Raw genomic sequence first — 21,254 nt, forward strand, 5'->3', positions numbered from 1 at the left:
AAGTGATTGCCCCCCTTGTTAAAACATACTATAACTGTGGTTGTCCACACCTGAGTTCAATTTCTCTAGCCACACCCAGGCCTGATTATTGCCACACCTGTTCACAATCAAGGCATCACTTAAATAGGAGCTGCTTGACACAGTAAGGTCCACCAGAAGATCCTTAAAAGCTACACATCATGCCGAGACCCAAAGAAATTCAGGAACAATTGAGAAAGAAAGTAATTGAGATCTATCAGTCTGGAAAGGGTTATAAAGCCATTTCCAAAGCTTTGGGAATCCAGCGAATTACAGTGAGAGCCATTATCCACAAATGGCGAAGACATGGAACAGTGGTGAACCTTCCCAGGAGTGGCCGGCCGCCCAAAATTACCCCAAGAGCGCAGCGACGACTCATCCAAGAGGTCACAAAAGACCCCACAACAACGTCCAAGGAACTGCAGGCCTCACTTGCCTCAGTTAAGGTCAGCGTTCATGCCTCCACCATCAGGAAAAGACTGGGCAAAAATGGCCTGCATGGCAGAGTTCCAAGGAGAAAACCACTGCTGAGCAAAAAGAACATCAAAGCTCGTCTCAATTTCTCCACAACACATCTTGATGATCCCCAAGACTTTTGGGACAACATTCTGTGGACCGATGAGACAAAAGTGGAACTCTTTGGAAGATGTGTGTCCAAGTATATCTGGCGTAGAAGGAACACTGCATTTCAGAAAAAGAACATTATACCAACAGTAAAATATGGTGGTGGTAGTGTGATGGTCTGGGGCTGTTTTGCTGCTTCAGGACCTGGAAGACTTGCCGTGATAAAAGGAACTATGAATTCTGCTGTCTACCAAGAGATCCTGAAGGAGAATGTCCGACCATCTGTTCGTGTACTCAAGCTGAAACGAACTTGGGTTCTGCAGCAGGACAATGATCCTAAACACACCAGCAAGTCCACCACCGAATGGCTGAAGAAAAACAAAATGAAGACTTTGGAGTGGCCTAGCCAAAGTCCTGACCTGAATCCTATTGAGATGTTGTGGTATGATCTTAAAAAGGCCGTTCATGCTGGAAAACCCTCTAATGTAACTGAATTAGGACAATTCTGCAAAGATGAGTGGGCCAAAATTCCTCCAGGACGCTGTAAAAGCCTCATTGCACGTTATCGCAAACGCTTGGTTGCAGTTGTTGCTGCTAAGGGTGGCCCAACCAGTTATTAGGTTTAGGGGGCAATCACTTTTTCACACAGGGCCATGATGGTTTGGATTTTTTTTCACCTTTAATAATAAACACCTTCATTTACAAATTGCATTTTGTGTTTACTTGTGTTGTCCATGACTATTGTTTAAATTGGTTTGATGTTCCGAAACACTTAAGTGTGACAAACATGCAAAGGAACAGGAAATGAGGAAGGGGGCAAACACTTTTTCACACCACTGTACATGCCTTTCCAGCGACCTCTGAACAGCTGCTGCTTCTCTACTCCCCAACCTCTACAAGTATTCTCCACTTCCAGGTGAGTGGAATACTAGCTCCCTGCTCTACGGGACCACATTGACTGGTGAGTGTAGCAGGTATCCAATTCATTCCACAGCAGCTTTGAACAGCAGCTAGGAAAAAAGGAGTTTCAGAAGGCCAAAAAGGTAAGTATATTCACATTTCGTTTACAGGTGACCCTTTGACATACACTACACACAGGCCAAATGTCGGGCGATATCAGCCAGTTCAATAAAAAACAACCGACATTTGGCCTGTGTGTATGGCAGCCAGTCCGACAGAAGTCATGCTGGAAAACCAGCCGCCGATCAGCGCTCTCAGCCAATGACTAAGAACGCTGCCTGGAGTGTTCTGGCGGGGGGGCCGACCCACTGTCAGAACATAATAGCTCAGCAGAGTAGATCGCTGTACTAACATCAGAGCTGTCTGTTTTTTTCCCCTGGGTTGAATGAAAAAAAAACAAATGGTGTGTACTAGGCTTAAAAGAGACCCTAGGGTGATAGGGTCACTTTAATGACATAAAGTGCACCTGTCACCTACAGACTGCACAGGCCTAAAGCCGCGTACACACGGGCGGACTGTATGGCCTACTTAGTCCGTCATACAATCCGACGGACAGTCCGTCATACTTTCGAATGAACGGACTTGACCACACACACCACTTTTTGAGCGGACTAATACGGCGTACTAAGTCCGCCATACTATCCACCCTACTTTTGAAATGAACTGACTCGCCCACACACGCGGAGGAAAGTCCGCTCATTTCGAGCACGTCTCCAGGTAGGCGGGGCCCGCGAAGGAGACGTCGCTGGCCCCGCCGCCTGGTATGGACTTAAAGGGGAGCCCCAACGCCGAAAAAAATCGGCGTGGGGGTCCCCCCAAGTCCACAACAGACCCTTGTCCGAGCACGCTACCCGGCCGGCCAGGAAAGGGGGGCGAGCGAGCCGCAGACCCCGACAACCAACGGCCAGGGTTGTCGGGAAGAGGCCCTTGTCCTCATCAACATGGGGACAAGGTGCTTTGGGGTGGGGGGGGCCGCGCGGCCCCCCCTTCCCCAAGGCACCCCCCCATGTTGAGGGCACGCGGCCTGGTACGGCTCAGGAGGGGGGGGCGCTCGCTCGCCCCCCTTTCCTGGCCGGCCGGGTAGCGTGCTCGGACAAGGGTCTGTTGTGGACTTGGGGGGGACCCCCACGCCGATTTTTTTCGGCGTTGGGGTTCCCCTTTAAGTCCATACCAGGCGGCGGGGCCAGCGACGTCTCCTTCGCGGGCCCCGCCTACCTGGATACCCACTCGAAATGAGCGGACTTTTCTCCGGGCAGGAAAAGTCCGCTCATTTCAAAAGTACGGCGGACTGGCATACACACGGGTGGATTGTCCGCCGAAATGCGAGTACGACGGACAGTATTTCGAAAAATCCGAAATACTTAGTACGCCGGACTGCACGCTGAAAAAGTCCGCTGAAGCCCACACACGAGCGGACTGTCCGCTGAAATGTGTTTCGGCGGACTAAGTAGGCCATACAGTTCGCCCGTGTGTACGCGGCATTAGTTTTATAAGCTGAAAAAGTTCACAGAATGGCAATTTATCGGGCACTTGTGTAAGTGTTATTTTAGCTAACAAATGGCTTCTTCATCTAAGTATAGCGGAGATTCCACAGTCAGCATCTTCTATGATTTCTTTCCTATTCCATCCGAAGCTAAAAATGTGTTATCACTTTTAGTTGATCAGGTATAAAAAATAATTAGCTAATACTAATATTTACCTTCATTTATAAAAAAAAAAAAAACTTCCATGAACATGGCCATTAGACCTTGACTTTAATAGTTATGTCAGCTGCATTTACCTGGTGGCTGTATCCTGCTCCTGGGTCCAGTTAGGCCAATATATTTCTTCCACAAGTAAGTTTGGTTCCTAATGCGATTCAAATCAATTCCTAAATCGTCAAGAGCATCAAGGTTCTAAAAACACAAAATGTAGTGAGATGGCACAATGGCCTTGTGATTCTGCAACACATCTATCCGATTGCTTATCTTGTGTGAGCTTGGTAACTGTGATTATAGTGCATGGTCAGCATAGAGGATTGCAAGGATTGGCATGTGGATAAAACAAATCCATCATCAGTTTCATCCATCGTTTTGTTTTTATCATCTCTGTTGTATCACCTGCACACCCCTCCTCCTGGCTGCTCCTGTGGGGGATGTGTCAGGATGGAGAATGGGGAAGGGGCTGGTAAATATGTAATTTACTGACCCCTTCCTTTTCTGAATGGACAGAGTCAGTGATCGGTACTGATTACTGACTCTGTCCATTCATAACTGAAGCATAGTAATCATATGCTTCAGTTTGTGATGAACGGGAAGCTCTGTGAAGAGCTATTTCTGTCCAGTCATTCTGTGCAGCAGAGATTGAGGGCTGTGTCCTCAATCTCCTTTCTCTGTCTCAAAAGGTGAAACATCAGAGGTCTGGTAAAGGTAAAAAAAAAAAAAAAAACTAAATTATAATAATAATAATAATAATGTAAAAAAAAAAAAAACGGCCACCAGGCTCAGAGGGAAGAGCCCCAGGCTGGGATGTAAGGGCTCCAGCCATGGGTCAGGCCGGCCCTTCATGGTTTCTTGCACCAGGACTCTGAAGGTTCTAGTTACGGCCCTTTTAGTTAGTACTCCCATAGGAATATTCTATTTCTATAATAGCTGCATCCAGTTTATCCAATTTATAAAGTTGTCACCAAAGATGAATTTATGCAAAACCCAATTAAGTAGGGTCATTCTATGGGACCAAAAGCTTTGTGGGTGTCCAGAGCCATAACAGCTTGCAGAGTTGTGCAAGCATTAGAAAACTGAAGAGCCTCCTGATATTAATATTTGTAGATCCCCCTGGTATGAATCCTATTTAAGATATTATTTCTGGTGGTAACAGTTGGGATTTGCAATCACCCTCCCTGGTCACTGTGTTAAATAGAGGGGGAGAATTTCCCTGTTAGGAGCACAGCAATTTAAAAAAAAAGGAATACAAACTGGCACCAGCTAAGTGCAGCATCAATGAGTTTATTATGATTAAAAAGTTAAATGCAAACTCATAGAAATATAAAATCAAAGAGCTTTATCTGCAGCCTGGCCACATTGGATGAAAGCCATCCACTGGAAGAGCCGATTGTGACAGCTAACAGTGTGTTTCAGTGAGAAAACCAAGTCCAATGTTCCAGGAAGTGAGGAGAGCCACTGTGGGACACAAGGCAGGATGTGATGTCACACCTGGGGCAGGGGCTGGTTGCTATGGTGATGTATTTCGGAACTCCTATTGGCTCCTTTCTTAAACCATTTTTTTTTTCAAATATAATCTTTATTAACGCCTCCAATGGGCGGAGTCAGGTCAGTACAATTTCCAAAGTAAAATATAGCATTTCCATTACAACTGAAATATAATTTTATTCATCTAATATCTGGCAGCCCAGCAAGGCGAGATCGCTTATAAGGCCTATCGCCAGCCGGCGCCCCCTCTTATTATTAATTATAGAAGGAAAATATATGTATCATACCTAACATCGCTCTTTTTCCTTTTTTCCAATTAAAGCGGGAGTCCAGCAGGCAGCGGGGCACTTGCTGAAGGGGGCGGGCGCTTGCGGAACGGGGGCGTAACGTACGCCCCGTTCCGCAGAGAGCTAGCCCGGAAGTGGGTGCAGTTACCTGGATTATCCAGGTAACTGCACCCCCCTCCCCCCTGAAAGGTGCCGATTGTGGCGCCGGAGGGGGGGGGGATTCCGATGAGCGGAGGTCCATTTTAGGGTGGACCTCCGCTTTAAAAAGACAAAAAAAAAACACACACAAAAAAAAGGGGGGGGGAGGGAAAGGGAAGTTAGCTTTTTCTGGTTATGGAGAACCACGACATTAACGGAATAGCTCTCATTTATGGCTCTCCTGTCCAAGGAGGGCTAGCCCCTTCTCTGACAGGGTGAATTGTTTCCAGTCACTCCAAGTCGAATATATTTATCCCTTTGATGTTGCTCTACCGCTAGTAAGTCCTCCATTTCACTAATATCTATTACCTTATGTAACCAGTCAGCCGCTGTTGGCGGTATTTGCTTTTTCCAGGACTTTGCAGCGTTGAGCAAATGCCTTAATATTGATTTTTGGTAGCAAGTGACAGGAATATCCAAGACCTGAAGTAGGAAAAAAGCCAGGTCACCATTAATCTAAAGCCGCGTACACACGGGTGGACTGTATGGCCTACTTCGTCCGTCATACAATCCGACGGACAGTCCGTCATACTTTCGAATGAACGGACTTGACCACACACGGATGCACAAACAGTCCGTCGAAAGCTTGCGCGATGACGTGTGCAGCACGTACGACGGGACTAGAAATAGGAAGTCCAATACACAGCAATGCACCCTTCCGCCGTGTAAATCCTTTCTGAGCATGTGCCATTCTTAGTCCGTCGAACTAGCCTACTCACGAGCGGATTGTCCGCTGAAAGCAAAGTATGACGGACAGAATTTCGAAAAATCCGAAATACTTAGTACGCCAGACTGCACGCTGAAAAAGTCAGCTGAAGCCCACACACGAGCGGACTGTCCGCTGAAATGTGTTTCGACGGACTAAGTAGGCCATACAGTCCGTCCGTGTGTACGCCCGTGTGTACGCGGCCTTATACTCCATGAATTTTTGAGACACTTCTTGGACTGTCTTACAGAAGTGGGCCAGTTTAGGGCATGACCAAAATATGTGAAGTAATGTACCTCTATTGCCATCACATTTCCAGCAGCGATCAGTAATATCCGGATAGTATTGATGCAAGAGATGGGGCGGCAGAATTTTATAATGGGATTCTTGAATTTTCATACAAACTGAAGACTTCAGAGAAAGTCTAAATATGTTCTGAGTTTGAGCCAATGTAAATTTCCATTGTAGATCCTGTTCCCATTTTTCCAAAAACGGCGGATGGAATGGAGCTAGTGGGCAGCTCAACATAGAGTATATCTCGGACAAAACCTGTGTTATGTTGCCCTCGCCGGAGCAGTATTCCTCCAGCGGCGTCAATGGACGGGCAAAATTCCCAGGGTTAGGTATAGTGTCCAAGAAATGTCGTAACTGACAAGCTGACCAAAAATTTAGCTTAAAAAGGCCTTCTTCGGCCATTAATGCGCCCATACAAACTTAATAAAAAGCGAGTTAATAAGTCTGAAATAGGAAGGTGGGATTTTAACAGGAAGGGCTTGAAATAAGTAAAGAAATGTAGGTAATATACACATTTTCAATAGGTTAATTCTACCAAACCATGAATGTTAGCCTCTGTTCCAAGTCTCCAGAAGCACACGAATCTTAGACAGAAGCAGGGAGAAATTAAGTTCAAAGATACGAGACATATCCCTGGGGATATAAGTGCCTAAATACTGCAATACCGTCTCTGTCCATTTGAATTTAAAACTGGACCTCAGTGTAGTCAGCACTCAAGGGGATATCCCTATCCCCATAGCTTCTGACTTATGAAGATTCATTTTCAGGTTAGAAAGTAATCCATAGGTCTCAAACTCCCGTAATAAATTAGGGAGCGAGATAACAGGATTTGTCAAAAAGAAGAACATATGGTCCGCATAGGCCGCTATTTTATGTTGGTCTCTTCCGACCTTTATGCCCTGGATATCTGAAATCGAACTAATTCTATTTAGGAGTGGTTCCAGCGATAATGTAAATAGCAAGGGAGAGAGCGGGCATCCCTGCCTAGTACCGTTCTGTATAGAAAAGGAATCGGAGAGAACCCCATTGACTTTAACCTGAGCCGTTGGTTGTGAATAGATTGTAGTAATCCACTGTATCATGGTATTTCCTAAATCCTAGGTGTCGTAGGACCGTAAACATGTATTGCCAATTCACCCGATCGAACGCTTTCTCAGCATTTGTGCTGAGAAAAACGCAATGGGTGAGGGAAGTTTTGGCTACATGGAAAAGATTTAGAACTTTAGTCGGGTTGTCCCTTGCTTCCCTAGTAGGGACAAACCCGACTTGGTCCACATGCACCAGGTCTGGCAGATGAATAGCTAGGCGATTCGCTAGAATTTTAGTGAACAGTTTAAAATCAACATTCAGTAAAGAGATTGGCCGGTAACTGCCACATAAAGACAGATCCTTACCTTCCTTTGGGTTAACAGATATATAGCCTTTTAAACTATCCCTAGGGAGGAGTTTGTCAATGCCCAGTTCATTAAACAAGTCTACCATATAAGGACCTAGGATAGGAAATAGGGTTCTGTAGTACTGCAGGGTGAATCCGTCTGGCCCGGGTGCCTTCCCCACTTTGGTAGAATTCAATACTGATGCAAGTTCCTCCAGAGTTATTGGTTTATCAAGTTCTGCTCTAATTTCAGAGGAAATAGTAGGAATCTGGGCAGATTGCACAAATTCATCCATTAAAGCCTGAGAGTCTGTGACAGTTGGTATGTTATAGAGGGAATGCATAAAAGTCTCGAAAAACTTCAGAGATCTGTAAAGGCAAAGCTATCTTCTGGTTATTCTGAGTCATATTATGTGGTATATACAGTGCCTTGCGAAAGTATTCGGCCCCCTTGAACTTTTCAACCTTTTGCCACATTTCAGGCTTCAAACATAAAGATATAAAATTTTTATTTTTTGTGAAGAATCACCAACAAGTGGGACACAATTGTGAAGTGGAACGAAATCTATTGGATATTTTAAACGTTTTTAGTAAATAAAAAACTGAAAAGTGGTGCGTGCAAAATTATTCGGCCCCTTTACTATCAGTGCAGCAAACTCACTCCAGAAGTTCAGCAAAGAGAAGCACGGATTAAGAATGCAATGATATAAGGAGTGCTGGACATGACAGTGTGGATGAGGGACACAGAGGGTTAAGCTTTATGGGTGGAGTTCAGGAAAAGGTTTGCAGGAAACAAGTTCAGTGTAGGGGAGGGGTCACATAAAAGGGAGAGGTGTGGCTTTAAGGAATCATTCGGAGCCCAGTGTGACACAGAGGAGGCAGTTTTTCGCTGCTCCTCTGCTATGGCGGACCTCGAGGGACTCTTCGCGCGGCTGCGACGGGCGGCGGAGGTGCACGGTGCGGACTGGCTGCGGGAACGTGTGGGTGACCTGACGGACGGCGATGTGGACGGCGGCGGGACAGGTGAGGTTCCACTGCGCGCGCGGAGGTCTCGGCCTCCGGCGCGTTTTTCTCCTGGGCCTACTCCTCGGCCGCCTCGTGACTCCCGGAGCCCGGGGGTGGACCGATCGGTCCCCCCGGCAAAACGGCAGGTTATCGGCTCCCCCCGGTCCGGGCGGTCGTTGCGCCGCCGAACGGAGGGGGGCGGGGCTTCACGGCCGCATGGAAATGGCGCCGGGACCGCACGGGGCCCGGTGGAGGTGGGGGGGAGTGTGGATGGCTCTGGGTCGGCAGGCCAAGAGGGGGGGGTGCACGTGGCGGGGGATCTGCGGCAGGCTGGGTCTGGGGCCAGCATCCGCGCGGTGGGGGGGAGGGGGGCGCTCCGGGGGGGTCGCATGCCGGAGGGGGGGGAGGGAGGGTCGCAGAAGGCTGCCAAGGTGCCTGGCAGGGCTGGTTTTAGACGCCGGCATGCCGGGGGCGGCGGGGGGAGGAGGACATTGCCTGCAGTCCCGGATCGCAGGGACCGGATGGACCGCGCGGAGCACAGGGGGATTGCCGCGTCCCCGGTGCGCGCTGGAGAGGTCGGTTCGGAGAGCGAGCTGTCCCAGGAGGAAGAGGGGTCCTTTTCTACACCCGGACCGGTACCGGTCGCCGAGGCCCCTGGGGGCCCGGGTAAGTTGCGGGAGTCTACATTGTTGGCGGATGCCTTGCGGGATCTGATGGGGGTGGCGCAGGGGGGTGCGGTACCCACGGGATCCCGGGACGTATTGGGGGGGGTTGCGGCAGGTTCAGCGCAGGGGGCGGGGCCTGTGGCCCCGGGGGGGCCGTCAGGTCAGTTGCAGGAGCTGTTGGGGGGGCTGCAGGCCCTGGTTGGTAAGTTTGCTGGGGGCTCCGGGTCGCCTCAGGTGGCCCCCTGGATGGGTACTGTGGGGGGGGCCGGGGGGCGGAGGTCACTCCTGCGCGGGATGCACCGCCTGCTGCGGTGTCGGGGAGCACGGATGCGGGGGCTGTGGGCTCGGGGGTCCCCCCGGTGCCCGCGGACCCGGGGGCGCGGTCTGACCTGGTTAGGATCGCGGATGCTGCCCGATGCGAAGTCTATGTTTGTTTCGAAGGCCCATTGGGGGCGCATTTGAAGCAGGAGGTGCGGGACAAGATCGGTAAGGGTGAGTATGTGGAGATTTTCTCCTTGCTCCCCCTCGAGAAATTTAATTTGGACAGGGTTAAGCCGGACAGTTCCAAGAAGGACGACGAGGAAAAACGTAGGTATCGGCTGATCCCGCGCACATTTGCGAATTGGCTTCAGGCGTTCGCTATATTGGCTAGCGTGATAGGGGAAAAGAACCCCGAGCATTGCTCGGCGTTATTTTGTTACCTGGACGCGATTGGAGAGGCTCACCGAGTGTATGGAGGGCTGGCTTGGCTGCGCTATGATGAGCAGTTTCGTCAGCGTAAGGCAGTGCGGGCTGACCTGCGGTGGGATCACAAGGACATAAGCCTCTGGATGAGGCTTATGTCTGCTCCGCGGGCGCCCACTCCGTTTCTTCAGGGGGGGGCCGGGAGTGCGTCTTCCTCGGGACTGCCGGCCGGAAAGAAGTGGGGGGTGTGCTGGCCCTTTAATGAAGGGGCTTGTAAATTCGGAGGCGCATGCCGCTTCAAGCATGAGTGCTCCGGGTGCGGCGGCACCCACCCCCTGTCTCGCTGTTTCAAAAAAGGTCAGCGTGCCAGTGCCGCCAGTCACAAAAGGGATGACGCCGGTGAACCTGGGAAGGATGCTCCCTTTCCTAAATAGGTATCCGGATGGTGCGGCGGCGCGTGGGTTAATTCTGGGTTTTCGGGACGGTTTTAGGATTCCCTGTTCTTTGGGAGGGGTGCCGCCGTTGGCCAGGAATTTGCGATCGGCTTTAGATCACCCGGGGGTTGTGGATGACAAATTGGGTAAAGAGGTGGCGCTGGGCCGGATGGGTGGTCCTTTCGAAGTGCAGCCGTGGGGGGACCTGGTGGTCTCCCCGTTGGGTGTAGTTCCTAAGAAGGAGCCGGGGAAGTTTCGCTTGATTCATCACCTGTCTTTTCCGAAAGGGGGGTCGGTCAATGATTTCATTGACCCGGAGGCGTGTACGGTTTCCTACACGTCTTTTGACGCGGCGGTACGGTGGGTCAGGCGGTATGGTCGTGGGGCTCTCATGGCCAAGGCGGATGTGGAATCGGCGTTTCGCCTTCTGCCGGTCCACCCGGACAGCTTCCGGCTGTTGGGATGCCATTGGCGGGGCAAGTTTTATGTGGACTTGTGCCTGCCCATGGGTTGTTCCATTTCATGCGCCTATTTTGAAGCTTTTAGTTCATTTTTAGAATGGGTGGTGAGAGATGTTTCGGGCCTGGAGTCGGTCATCCACTATTTGGATGACTTTCTGTGCGTGGGCCCGCCTGCCTCCAATGTGTGTGCGATTCTTCTGTCCACGTTGCAGCACATTGCGGGCAGGTTCGGGGTGCCGTTGGCGGGGGATAAGACGGAAGGCCCGGTGACGGAATTGAGTTTTTTGGGAATCGTGATTGATTCTATGGCAATGGAGTGTCGCTTGCCAGAGAATAAATTACGGGATCTGCAGGCGGAATTGGCAGGCATGCAGGGCCGGCCGAAGGTTCAGCTTCGGGCCCTGCAGTCCCTGTTGGGCAAGCTGAATTTCGCTTGCCGGATCATCCCTATGGGCCGTGTGTTCTGCCGACGGCTGTCGGGGGCCACTGCCGGGGTAACCGCCCCTACCCACTTTGTGCGTTTGCGAAGGGAACACCGGGAGGACCTGCGGGCTTGGCATGAATTTTTGGAGTCGTATAATGGGCGGGCTATGTGGATGTCGGGGCCAGTGAGCAACTTCGATGTGGAGTTGGTTACTGACGCGGCTGGCTCAACGGGTTATGGGGCATTTTTCCGGGGTCGGTGGAGTGCGGAACCTTGGCCACGCTCATGGGAGGTTGCGGGGTTGTTGGGCAATTTGGTTTTGCTAGAATTGTTCCCGATAGTGGTGGCATTGGAGCTGTGGGGGGCGGAGTTTCGTAATTTGAAGTTGCGCATCAATTGCGATAACATGGGGGTGGTCCAGGTCCTCAATCGGATGACTGCTTCCTCCCCCCCGGTCATCCGGCTGCTGCGACACCTGGTCTTTCGCTGTTTGCGGCTCAATGTTTACGTTTATGCTGTGCACATACCTGGGGTGGAGAATTCTTTGGCTGACTCGCTCTCTCGTTTTCAGTGGGACAAGTTCCGGCAGCTGGCGCCGGGAGCGGAGGAGTCGGGGGCGCCATGCCCCGGGTGGATGTGGGAACTTCCCTTGGAATCGCCGCAGGTTGGTTAAAAAGGTCGTTGAGTGAGGCTACATGGTCCGCTTATTCTAGAGTGTGGGCGGAATGGTGGGCGTTCCTGCGGGAGGTGGGAGTGGCTGGTCGGGGCTCCGACCGGCGCTGGGTGGTATTGTACTGGGTTGCCCGGAACATTGAGACGGGCCTGTCTCCCGCGTCTATTGAGCGGAAGCTGGCGGGGTTGGCCTTTTTGTTCAAACTGTGGGGGGAGCCGGACGGGACGAAGGATTTTTGGGTTAGGCAAACGTTGAAGGGGTACAGGAGGGATTGGAAGGGTAGGGATGCGCGCCGGCCGGTGTCCTTTGACAATTTGGTGGCAATTTGTTCTCGGCTGGTGGACGTTTGCTCGTCTGCCTACGAGACCGTTCTGTTTACGGCAGCGTTTTCGTTGGCGTTTTACGGGGCTTTTAGGATTGGGGAGTTGGTGTGTCGCTCAAAACGGGTGGCTGGGGGTCTGTTGGATCAGGATGTGCAGGTGGTTGCGGATCGGGTGAGTATACGGTTGCGTAGGTCTAAGACTGATCAACGGGGTAGGGGAGTGGCGATTACGCTGCTCGCCCTGCCGGGCTCGGTAGTGTGCCCGGTGGCGGCGGTACGGGCTTTCCGGGCGGTACGGCCTGTGGGGGCGGGCCCCTTTTTGGTGCACGAGGAGGGCTCTTTTCTATCCCGTTTTCAATTTGTGTCGGTCTTTCGGCAATGCCTGAGGGCGGTGGGTTTGGATGAGCGGGACTACGCGTCCCACTCTTTTCGGATTGGGGCGGCCACGGAAGCGGCTCGATGTGGGCTGGAGGAGGCGGTGGTGCGCCGGATTGGCAGATGGGAGTCCCGGAGGTTCCGGTCCTATGTCCGGCCGCAGTTGCTACTGGGGTAAGGAGGGTGCGGCTGGGGGTTGTTTGCTGTGGGATTTATGGGGGGGAGGACTGTGCTTGTAACATTCCTTTGGTTGTTGTGTTATTTCTCTTGTTTTCATTCCAGATGGAGGTTCTCAACGCCTCGTTTGGATCCTGGGGCATTCGTACGTCTGCTGGGGGGCCAGGAGAGGTGATTCTCTACCAGCAGGCAGGCAATTGGGTATCCCCAGGGAGGTAGCTAGGGTGATGTGGTTGAGTTTCCCGGGCATGAGGTGGGAGCGTGTCATGAGGGAGGTGGAGCGCTTCGCTTTGAGGGATAGGCCCCCGGATGTGCTGGTTGTTCATGCGGGGGGCAATGACCTGGGAGTTCGGAAAGTGAAGGACATTTTGGCGGATATCAAGGCTGATGTGTTGCGCATGCGAGTCCTTTTCCCGGGCACCATTCTGGTGTGGTCGGACATTGTGGCCAGAACGGTGTGGCGGGGGGCCAGGTCTTTAGCCAGCCTTGAGAAAACTAAGATTAGGGTTAATAAGGTTGTTGGGCGGTTTGTAGTGCAGAACGGGGGCATTGTGGTAAGACACAGGGAATTGGAGGTGAATGTAGGGCTTTATCTTAGGCGGGATGGCGTTCATCTATCGGATGTGGGGATTGACCTCTGGTCCTTTGGCTTACAGGAGGGCATACAAAAAGCTCTTCGGGTGTGGGGCGGCCCTCAAGGTTGAGGGGGTCACCCTTTCGGGCTGTGGCGGTGTGTTTTCTGGTGGTTTCTGACGGTAGACAGGTACTCAGAAGGGATCTGAGGGTGTGGGGGGCTCATCTAACGATCGGCCCCTCTGGGTATTCCTGAACGTTGGAGGGAATACGGTTATGTTCACTGGCGGAAGTTGTCTCCGACCGGTCACAGGTGGAGGCCTTTGGGAAGTTGGTCAGGTGTACCGCAGTGATTGGGTATTGGTTTAAGTGTGGTCACCGTCAGAGATCACCAGAATGGGCAGTTAATGTTAATTAAAATGTGGTTTAAGGTTAATAAAGTTATTTATATTTATATATTTATATATATTTATATATTTATATATTTTCATATTTACAAGTTATTGGAGTAATTTTGAGTTATGTTTAATAAAGGCTGTTGTGGCCAGTTTACTCCAACCTATGGTGTGGTCTCGTTTCTAATAGATAAGGAATAGTATAAGGGGAACATTCAGACTACACTAGTCAAGAGAAGCACGGATTAAGAATGCAATGATATAAGGAGTGCTGGACATGACAGTGTGGATGAGGGACACAGATGGTTAAGCTTTATGGGTGGAGTTCAGGAAAAGGTTTGCAGGAAACAAGTTCAGTGTAGGGGAGGGGTCACATAAAAGGGAGAGGTGTGGCTTTAAGGAATCATTCGGAGCCCAGTGTGACACAGAGGAGGCAGTTTTTCCCACCCTCCCGCCCTATTGTTATGTGTTTGTTTTGTGGTGTTTTGTTGCTGGTCTTTTTCTTCTTTTTCAGGTTCATCGGTTGTCACGGCAGCTGAAAGTTTTTCGTGTTGGCGGTGTGTTTTCTGGTGGTTTCTGACGGTAGACAGGTACTCAGAAGGGATCTGAGGGTGTGGGGGGCTCATCTAACGATCGGCCCCTCTGGGTATTCCTGAACGTTGGAGGGAATACGGTTATGTTCACTGGCGGAAGTTGTCTCCGACCGGTCACAGGTGGAGGCCTTTGGGAAGTTGGTCAGGTGTACCGCAGTGATTGGGTATTGGTTTAAGTGTGGTCACCGTCAGAGATCACCAGAATGGGCAGTTAATGTTAATTAAAATGTGGTTTAAGGTTAATAAAGTTATTTATATTTATATATTTATATATATTTATATATTTATATATTTTCATATTTACAAGTTATTGGAGTAATTTTGAGTTATGTTTAATAAAGGCTGTTGTGGCCAGTTTACTCCAACCTATGGTGTGGTCTCGTTTCTAATAGATAAGGAATAGTATAAGGGGAACATTCAGACTACACTAGTCAGGATCTCTGAATGATCCAATGTTGTCCTAAATGACTGATGGTGATAAATAGAATCCACCTGTGTGTAATCCAGTCTCTGTATAAATGCACCTGCTTTGTGATAGTCTCAGGGTTCTGTTGAAAGCGCAGAGAGCATCGTGAAGACCAAGGAACACACCAGGCAGGTCCGTAATAAAGTTGTGGAGAAGTTTAAAGCCAGATTTGGATACAAAAATATTTCCCAAGCTTTAAACATCCCAAGGAGCACCGTGCAAGCGATCATTTTGAAATGGAAGGAGTATCAGACCACTGCAAATCTACCAAGACCTGGCCGTCCCTCTAAACTTTCAGCTCAGACAAGGAGAAGACTGATCAGAGATGCAGCCAAGAGGCCCATGATCACTCTGGATGAACTGCAGAGAACTACAGCTGAGGTGGGAGAGTCTGTCCATAGGACAACAATCAGTCGTACACTGCACAAATCTGGCCTTTATGGAAGAGTGGCAAGAAGAAAGCCATTTCTCAAAGATATCCATAAAAAGTCTCGTCTAAAGTTTGCCACAAGCCACCTGGGAGACACACCAAACATGTGGAAGAAGGTGCTCTGGTCAGATGAAACCAAAAGCATCATGGTTTGGGCCTGCTTTTCTTCAGCAGGGACAGGGAAGATGGTTAAAATTGAGGGGAAGATAGATGCAGCCAAATATAGGACCATTCTGGATGAAAACCTGTTGGAGTCTGCAAAAGACCTGAAACTGGGACGGAGATTTATCTTCCAACAAGACAATGATCCCAAACATACAGCAAAATCTACAAAGGAATGGTTCACAAATAAACGTATCCAGGTGTTAGAATGGCCAAGTCAAAGTCCAGACCTGAATCCAATCGAGAATCTGTGGAAAGAGCTGAAAACTGCTGTTCACAAATGCTCTCCATCCAACCTCACTGAGCTCGAGCTGTTTTGCAAGGAAGAATGGGCAAGAATTTCAGTCTCTCGATGTGCAAAACTGATAGAGACATACCCCAAGCGACTTGCAGCTGTAATCGCAGCAAAAGGTGGCTCTACAAAGTATTAACGCAAGGGGGCCGAATAATTTTGCACACCCCACTTTTCATTTTTTTATTAGTTAAAAAAGTTTCAAAAATCCAATAGATTTCGTTCCACTTCACAATTGTGTCCCACTTGTTGGTGATTCTTCACAAAAAATAAAATTGTATATCTTTATGTTTGAAGCCTGAAATGTGGCAAAAGGTTGAAAAGTTCAAGGGGGCCGAATACTTTCGCAAGGCACTGTACTGTGATTCTGTTCTTGCCAAATATGCTGCAGACCTCTCCCTACACTAAGCCTGGCTTCTATCATTTTAAATGTGGGCAGCTGAAGCTGCTGCCTATTCACTTCCAGGATTTACACAGACACACAGAGACACACCTCCAGCTCTGAAGCTCTCATTGGCCCTCTTATGACTCACCCCTCTCCCTTTCTGGCAAACTCTCGCAAGAGAGAGGGCCTTTCATGATAATAAGCCTAGGCTTTTTTTCCCCAAACATGAAATAGGAAGTGAGCTGTATAAGGTATTTACTGGCAGAAAAAAAAAGTTTTACTGTTGAAAGTTAAAACATCAAGGGCAGAAGATTTAAGAGATGAAAAGTTTAAAAAACGACTGAAGATCTGCTTTAAAATCTGACTGTATTCTTCCCTGCTTTATCCGAAAAAAATAAAATAAAAAGACGTTTTGACTACATATATTAATTGTAGGCAAACAGCACACATTCCAACAGGGGCATAAGCTTTAAGGCCGCGTACACACGGGCGGACTGTTCGCCCAACCTTGTCCGCTGAACAGTGTTTGGGCGGACAGTCCGCCCGTGTGTGGGCTTTCAGCGGACAGTTTCAGCGGACAGTTGGACGGACAAAGTCTTTCGGAAATTCCGAAAAACTGTCCGCTGAAACTGTGTTTGAGCGAACAGTCCGCCCGTGTGTAGGCTACTTTCGAAATGAGCAAACTGTTCCCGCTCGGAAAGTCCGCCCATTTCGAGCGCGTGTACAGGTAGGCGGGGCCCGCGAAGGAGACGTCGCGGGCTCCGCCGCCTGGAATGGGCTTAAAGGGGAACCCCAACGCCGAAAAAAATCGGCGTGGGGGTTCCCCCAAAGTCCACACCAGACCCTTGTCCGAGCACGCTACCCGGCCGGCCAGGAAAGGGGGGCGAGCGAGCGCGCCACCCTCCTGAGCCGGACCAGGCCGCGTGCCCTCAACATGGGGGGTGCCTTGGGGAAGGGGTGGCCGCGCGGCCCCCCCACCCAAAAGCACCTTGTCCCCATGTTGATGAGGACAAGGGCCTCTTCCCGACAACCCTGGCCGTTGGTTGTCGGGGTCTGCGGGCGGGGGGCTTATCGGAATCCGGGAGCCCCCTTTAAGAAGGGGGCCCCCGGATACCGGCCCCCCACCCTATGTGAATGAGTATGGGGTACAATGTACCCCTACCCATTCACCTGTGAAATAAAGTACAAAAAAAAACACAACACAGGGAAAAAATATTTTATTGCACAGCTCCGGGGGTCTTCCGTCTTCGGGGGTCTTCTCGCCGGACTCCTCCGCTATCTGTGTGTAGCTCTTTTACTAGCGGAGGAGTCCGGCTTTCCTCCTCCCCGCCGCCGGCCTCTCCTCCCGACTTCGGGGGTCTTGTCCCCCTCTTCGGTTCTTCTGCCGGGCCACCGCGCCTTCTTCTAGCTCTTTTACAGGCGGTGGCCCGGTCTTCTGTCGCCGCTGCCTTCCGTTCTTCTGTCGCCGCCTTCGGTTCTTCTGCCGGGCCACCGTGCCTTCTTGTAGCTCTTTTACAGGCGGTGGCCCGGTCTTCTGTCGCCGCTGTCGTCGCCGCCGCCTTCCGTTCTTGTTCTTCTTGTTCTTCTTCTTCTTCTCCTGGAGATGTTGACTCGACGAGCTCTCCGGCCGGAATGCCAGAGCCGCGCTGTGCGGTCACTTATATAGTGACAATGGGGCGGTGTCACATGGTATATGTCACATGGGTTGGTCACATGGGTTGATGTCACATGGGGACTATGACATCGTAAGGGGGCGGGGTCACCATGTGACCAACCCATGTGACATATACCATGTGACACCGCCCCATTGTCACTATATAAGTGACCGCACAGCGCGGCTCTGGCATTCCGGCCGGAGAGCTCGTCGAGTCAACATCTCCAGGAGAAGAAGAAGAAGAACAAGAAGAACAAGAACGGAAGGCGGCGGCGACGACAGCGGCGACAGAAGACCGGGCCACCGCCTGTAAAAGAGCTACAAGAAGGCGCGGTGGCCCGGCAGAAGAACCGAAGGCGGCGACAGAAGACCGGGCCACCGCCTGTAAAAGAGCTAGAAGAAGGCGCGGTGGCCCGGCAGAAGAACCGAAGAGGGGGACAAGACCCCCGAAGTCGGGAGGAGAGGCCGGCGGCGGGGAGGAGGAAAGCCGGACTCCTCCGCTAGTAAAAGAGCTACACACAGATAGCGGAGGAGTCCGGCGAGAAGACCCCCGAAGACGGAAGACCCCCGGAGCTGTGCAATAAAATATTTTTTCCCTGTGTTGTGTTTTTTTTTGTACTTTATTTCACAGGTGAATGGGTAGGGGTACATTGTACCCCATACTCATTCACATAGGGTGGGGGGCCGGTATCCGGGGGCCCCCTTCTTAAAGGGGGCTCCCGGATTCCGATAAGCCCCCCGCCCGCAGACCCCGACAACCAACGGCCAGGGTTGTCGGGAAGAGGCCCTTGTCCTCATCAACATGGGGACAAGGTGCTTTGGGGTGGGGGGGCCGCGCGGCCCCTCTTCCCCAAGGCACCCCCCATGTTGAGGGCACGCGGCCTGGTACGGCTCAGGAGGGGGGCGCGCTCGCTCGCCCCCCTTTCCTGGCCGGCCGGGTAGCGTGCTCGGACAAGGGTCTGGTGTGGACTTTGGGGGAACCCCCACGCCGATTTTTTTCGGCGTTGGGGTTCCCCTTTAAGCCCATTCCAGGCGGCGGAGCCCGCGACGTCTCCTTCGCGGGCCCCGCCTACCTGTACATGCGCTCGAAATGGGCAGATTTGCCTCCTCCTTACGTGGGCGAGTCCGTTCATTTCAAAAGTTGAGCGGACTGTTTGGCAAACAGTTCGCTGAAACAGTCCGCTCGTGTGTGGGCAAGTCCGCTCATGCAAATTTTGAGCAGACTGTTTGCCGAAACTGTTTGACGAACAAGGTTGGGCAAACAGTCCGCGCGTGTGTACGCGGCCTAACACAATTTGCACACTAAAGTGTCCACTCACAATGTCATAGGTGCTATATGATTTAAAAGCTGCCTAAATGATGATAACAATAAATAGCCCATTAGCAGACAAAATAAAATAAAAAATAGCTTTTGCAGCAATGTTCATCTTCAATTCTGAAATTTCCCCTGCAGTACTTTTTTTTGCAGCTAGATTGGTTCTGCTTCTTCCTCTCACACTCCAGCCCTGCTAAACCGGGATGGCAATGGGCTGAAAACAGGTTAAATTCCTGTACTTACACTACTTGTTTTTAACAAATAAATACATTTAATGAAGGGAAATCTCTCTACCAGGTCATAGTAAAAATGGGGATTCTAACTATTCCCCATTCTATCCAATACAAAAAAATAAATAAAAATAGAACAAGGTTTGGGTATGGATATACTTTATTTAGTTTATTTTATTTATTTCAGGTACTTATATAGTCCGTCAATTTACGCAACGCTTTACATATACATTGTACATTCACATCAGTCCCTACCCTCAAGGAGCTTACAATCTAAGGTCCCCAACTCACATTCGTACCCCTTGAAATGTTCCACATTTTGTCATGTTACAACAAAAAACTTAAATGTATTTTGTTGGGATTTTATGTGATAGACCAACACAAAGTGGCACAATTGTGGAAGGAAAATGATAAACAGTTATCAAAATTTTTTGCAAATAAATATCTGAAAAGTGTGGCATGCATTTGTATTAAGCCACCTTTACTCTGATACCCCCAACTAAAATCTAGTGGAACCAATTGCCTTCAGAAGTCACCTAATTAGTAATTCCACCTGTGTCTAAATACAGCCGTTCTGTAAAGCCCTCAGAGGTTTGGTTGTCTGCCCTGCTTTGCTGTTGGATTTCCCTGTGTATGACCAGATCGGATATTGGACTATTCCCTGCCTTTTACCTGGACTGTCATAGAACCACGCTATCTGTCTTCTAAACTGCAAGTAGTCTGTTGCTTGCTCTGTTCGCGTCTGCCCTGGTGTGGTGGCCAAGCACTATAGCATTGTGTATAAGGGGGGCAGTGAAGTACCGGTAGGCCTGCTTGCCTTAAGGGAAAGGGGGCTGCTATAAGTGAAGCACACAGTAACTTGCTATAGTGTCTGACCACCTGCATTGGGGTAGATGGGACATTCGTGACAGCCAATCAGCAGTGTTCAAACGCTAATCAAGAAGTGGAAAATGAGGGGTTCTGTTGAAACCAAACCACAGTCAGGTAGCCCAACTAAAATTTCTGCCACAACTGCCAGGAGAATTGTTCGGGATGCAAAGAAAAACCCACAAATGACTCCAGGTGAAATACAGGACTCTCTGAAAACAAGTGGTGTGGCTGTTTGAAACAGCCACACCACTTGTTTTCAGAGAGTCCTGTATTTCACCTGGAGTCATTTGTGGGTTTTTCTTCGCATCCCGAACAATTCTCCTGGCAGTTGTGGCAGAAAATTTGCACAATAAGCAGCCAGTTAATGGAAGATGGGCTGCATGGTTGAGTCGCCAGAAGAAAGCCATTACTATGCAAATGCCACAAAGTATCCCGCTTACAATATGCCAAACAGCACAGAGACAAACCTCAAACCTTCTGCCACAAAGTCATTTGGAGTGATGAGACCAAAATTGAGCTTTTTGACCACAACTATAAATGCTACATTTCGAGAGGAGTCAACAAGGCCTAAGATGAAATATACAGAGGTGGATCGCTGATGTTTTGGGGATATGTAAGCTACAAAGGCACAGGAAATTTGGTCCAAATTGTTGGCAAGATGAATGCAGTATGTTATCAAAAAATACTGGTGGAACATTTTCATTCATCAGCCAGGAAGCTGTACATGGGACGTACTTGAACATCCCAACATGACAATGATCCAAAACACAAGGCCAAGTCGACCTGTCTTTGGCTACAGCAGAATAAAGTGAAGGTTCTGGAGTGGCCATCTCAGTCTCCTGACCTCAATATCATTGAGCCACTCTGGGGTTATCTCAAACGTGCCGTTCATGGAAGACAGCCCAAGAATTTATAGGAACTGGAGGCTTTTTGCCAAGAGGAATGGGCACCTTTACCATCTGAGAAGATAAAGAGCCTCATCCACAAATATCACAAAAGACTTCAAGTTGTCATTGATGTTGGGGGGGGGGGGCAGTACATGGTATTAAGAACTGGGGTATGTAAACTGTTTCTGTTGA

At 50.0% G+C, this 21,254-nt stretch overlaps 1 protein-coding gene across 3 annotated transcripts in view; it reads right to left on the minus strand.

The window, feature by feature from the left end:
• CUNH9orf43 (chromosome unknown C9orf43 homolog) overlaps positions 1-21,254 on the minus strand; it is a 55,439-nt gene that overhangs the window by 4,838 nt on the left and 29,347 nt on the right. For all 3 annotated transcript variants that reach the window (XM_077474951.1, XM_077474966.1, XM_077474959.1), the window contains one exon: positions 3,323-3,437. In XM_077474951.1, the coding sequence (XP_077331077.1) occupies positions 3,323-3,437 (115 nt within the window). The remainder of the gene's footprint in view (positions 1-3,322; positions 3,438-21,254) is intronic.

This window comes from Lithobates pipiens, unplaced genomic scaffold, assembly GCF_037356315.1.
Source record: "Lithobates pipiens isolate NorthernLeopardFrog02 unplaced genomic scaffold, aLitPip1_a1.2 Scaffold_1, whole genome shotgun sequence".
Lineage (NCBI taxonomy): Eukaryota > Metazoa > Chordata > Amphibia > Anura > Ranidae > Lithobates > Lithobates pipiens.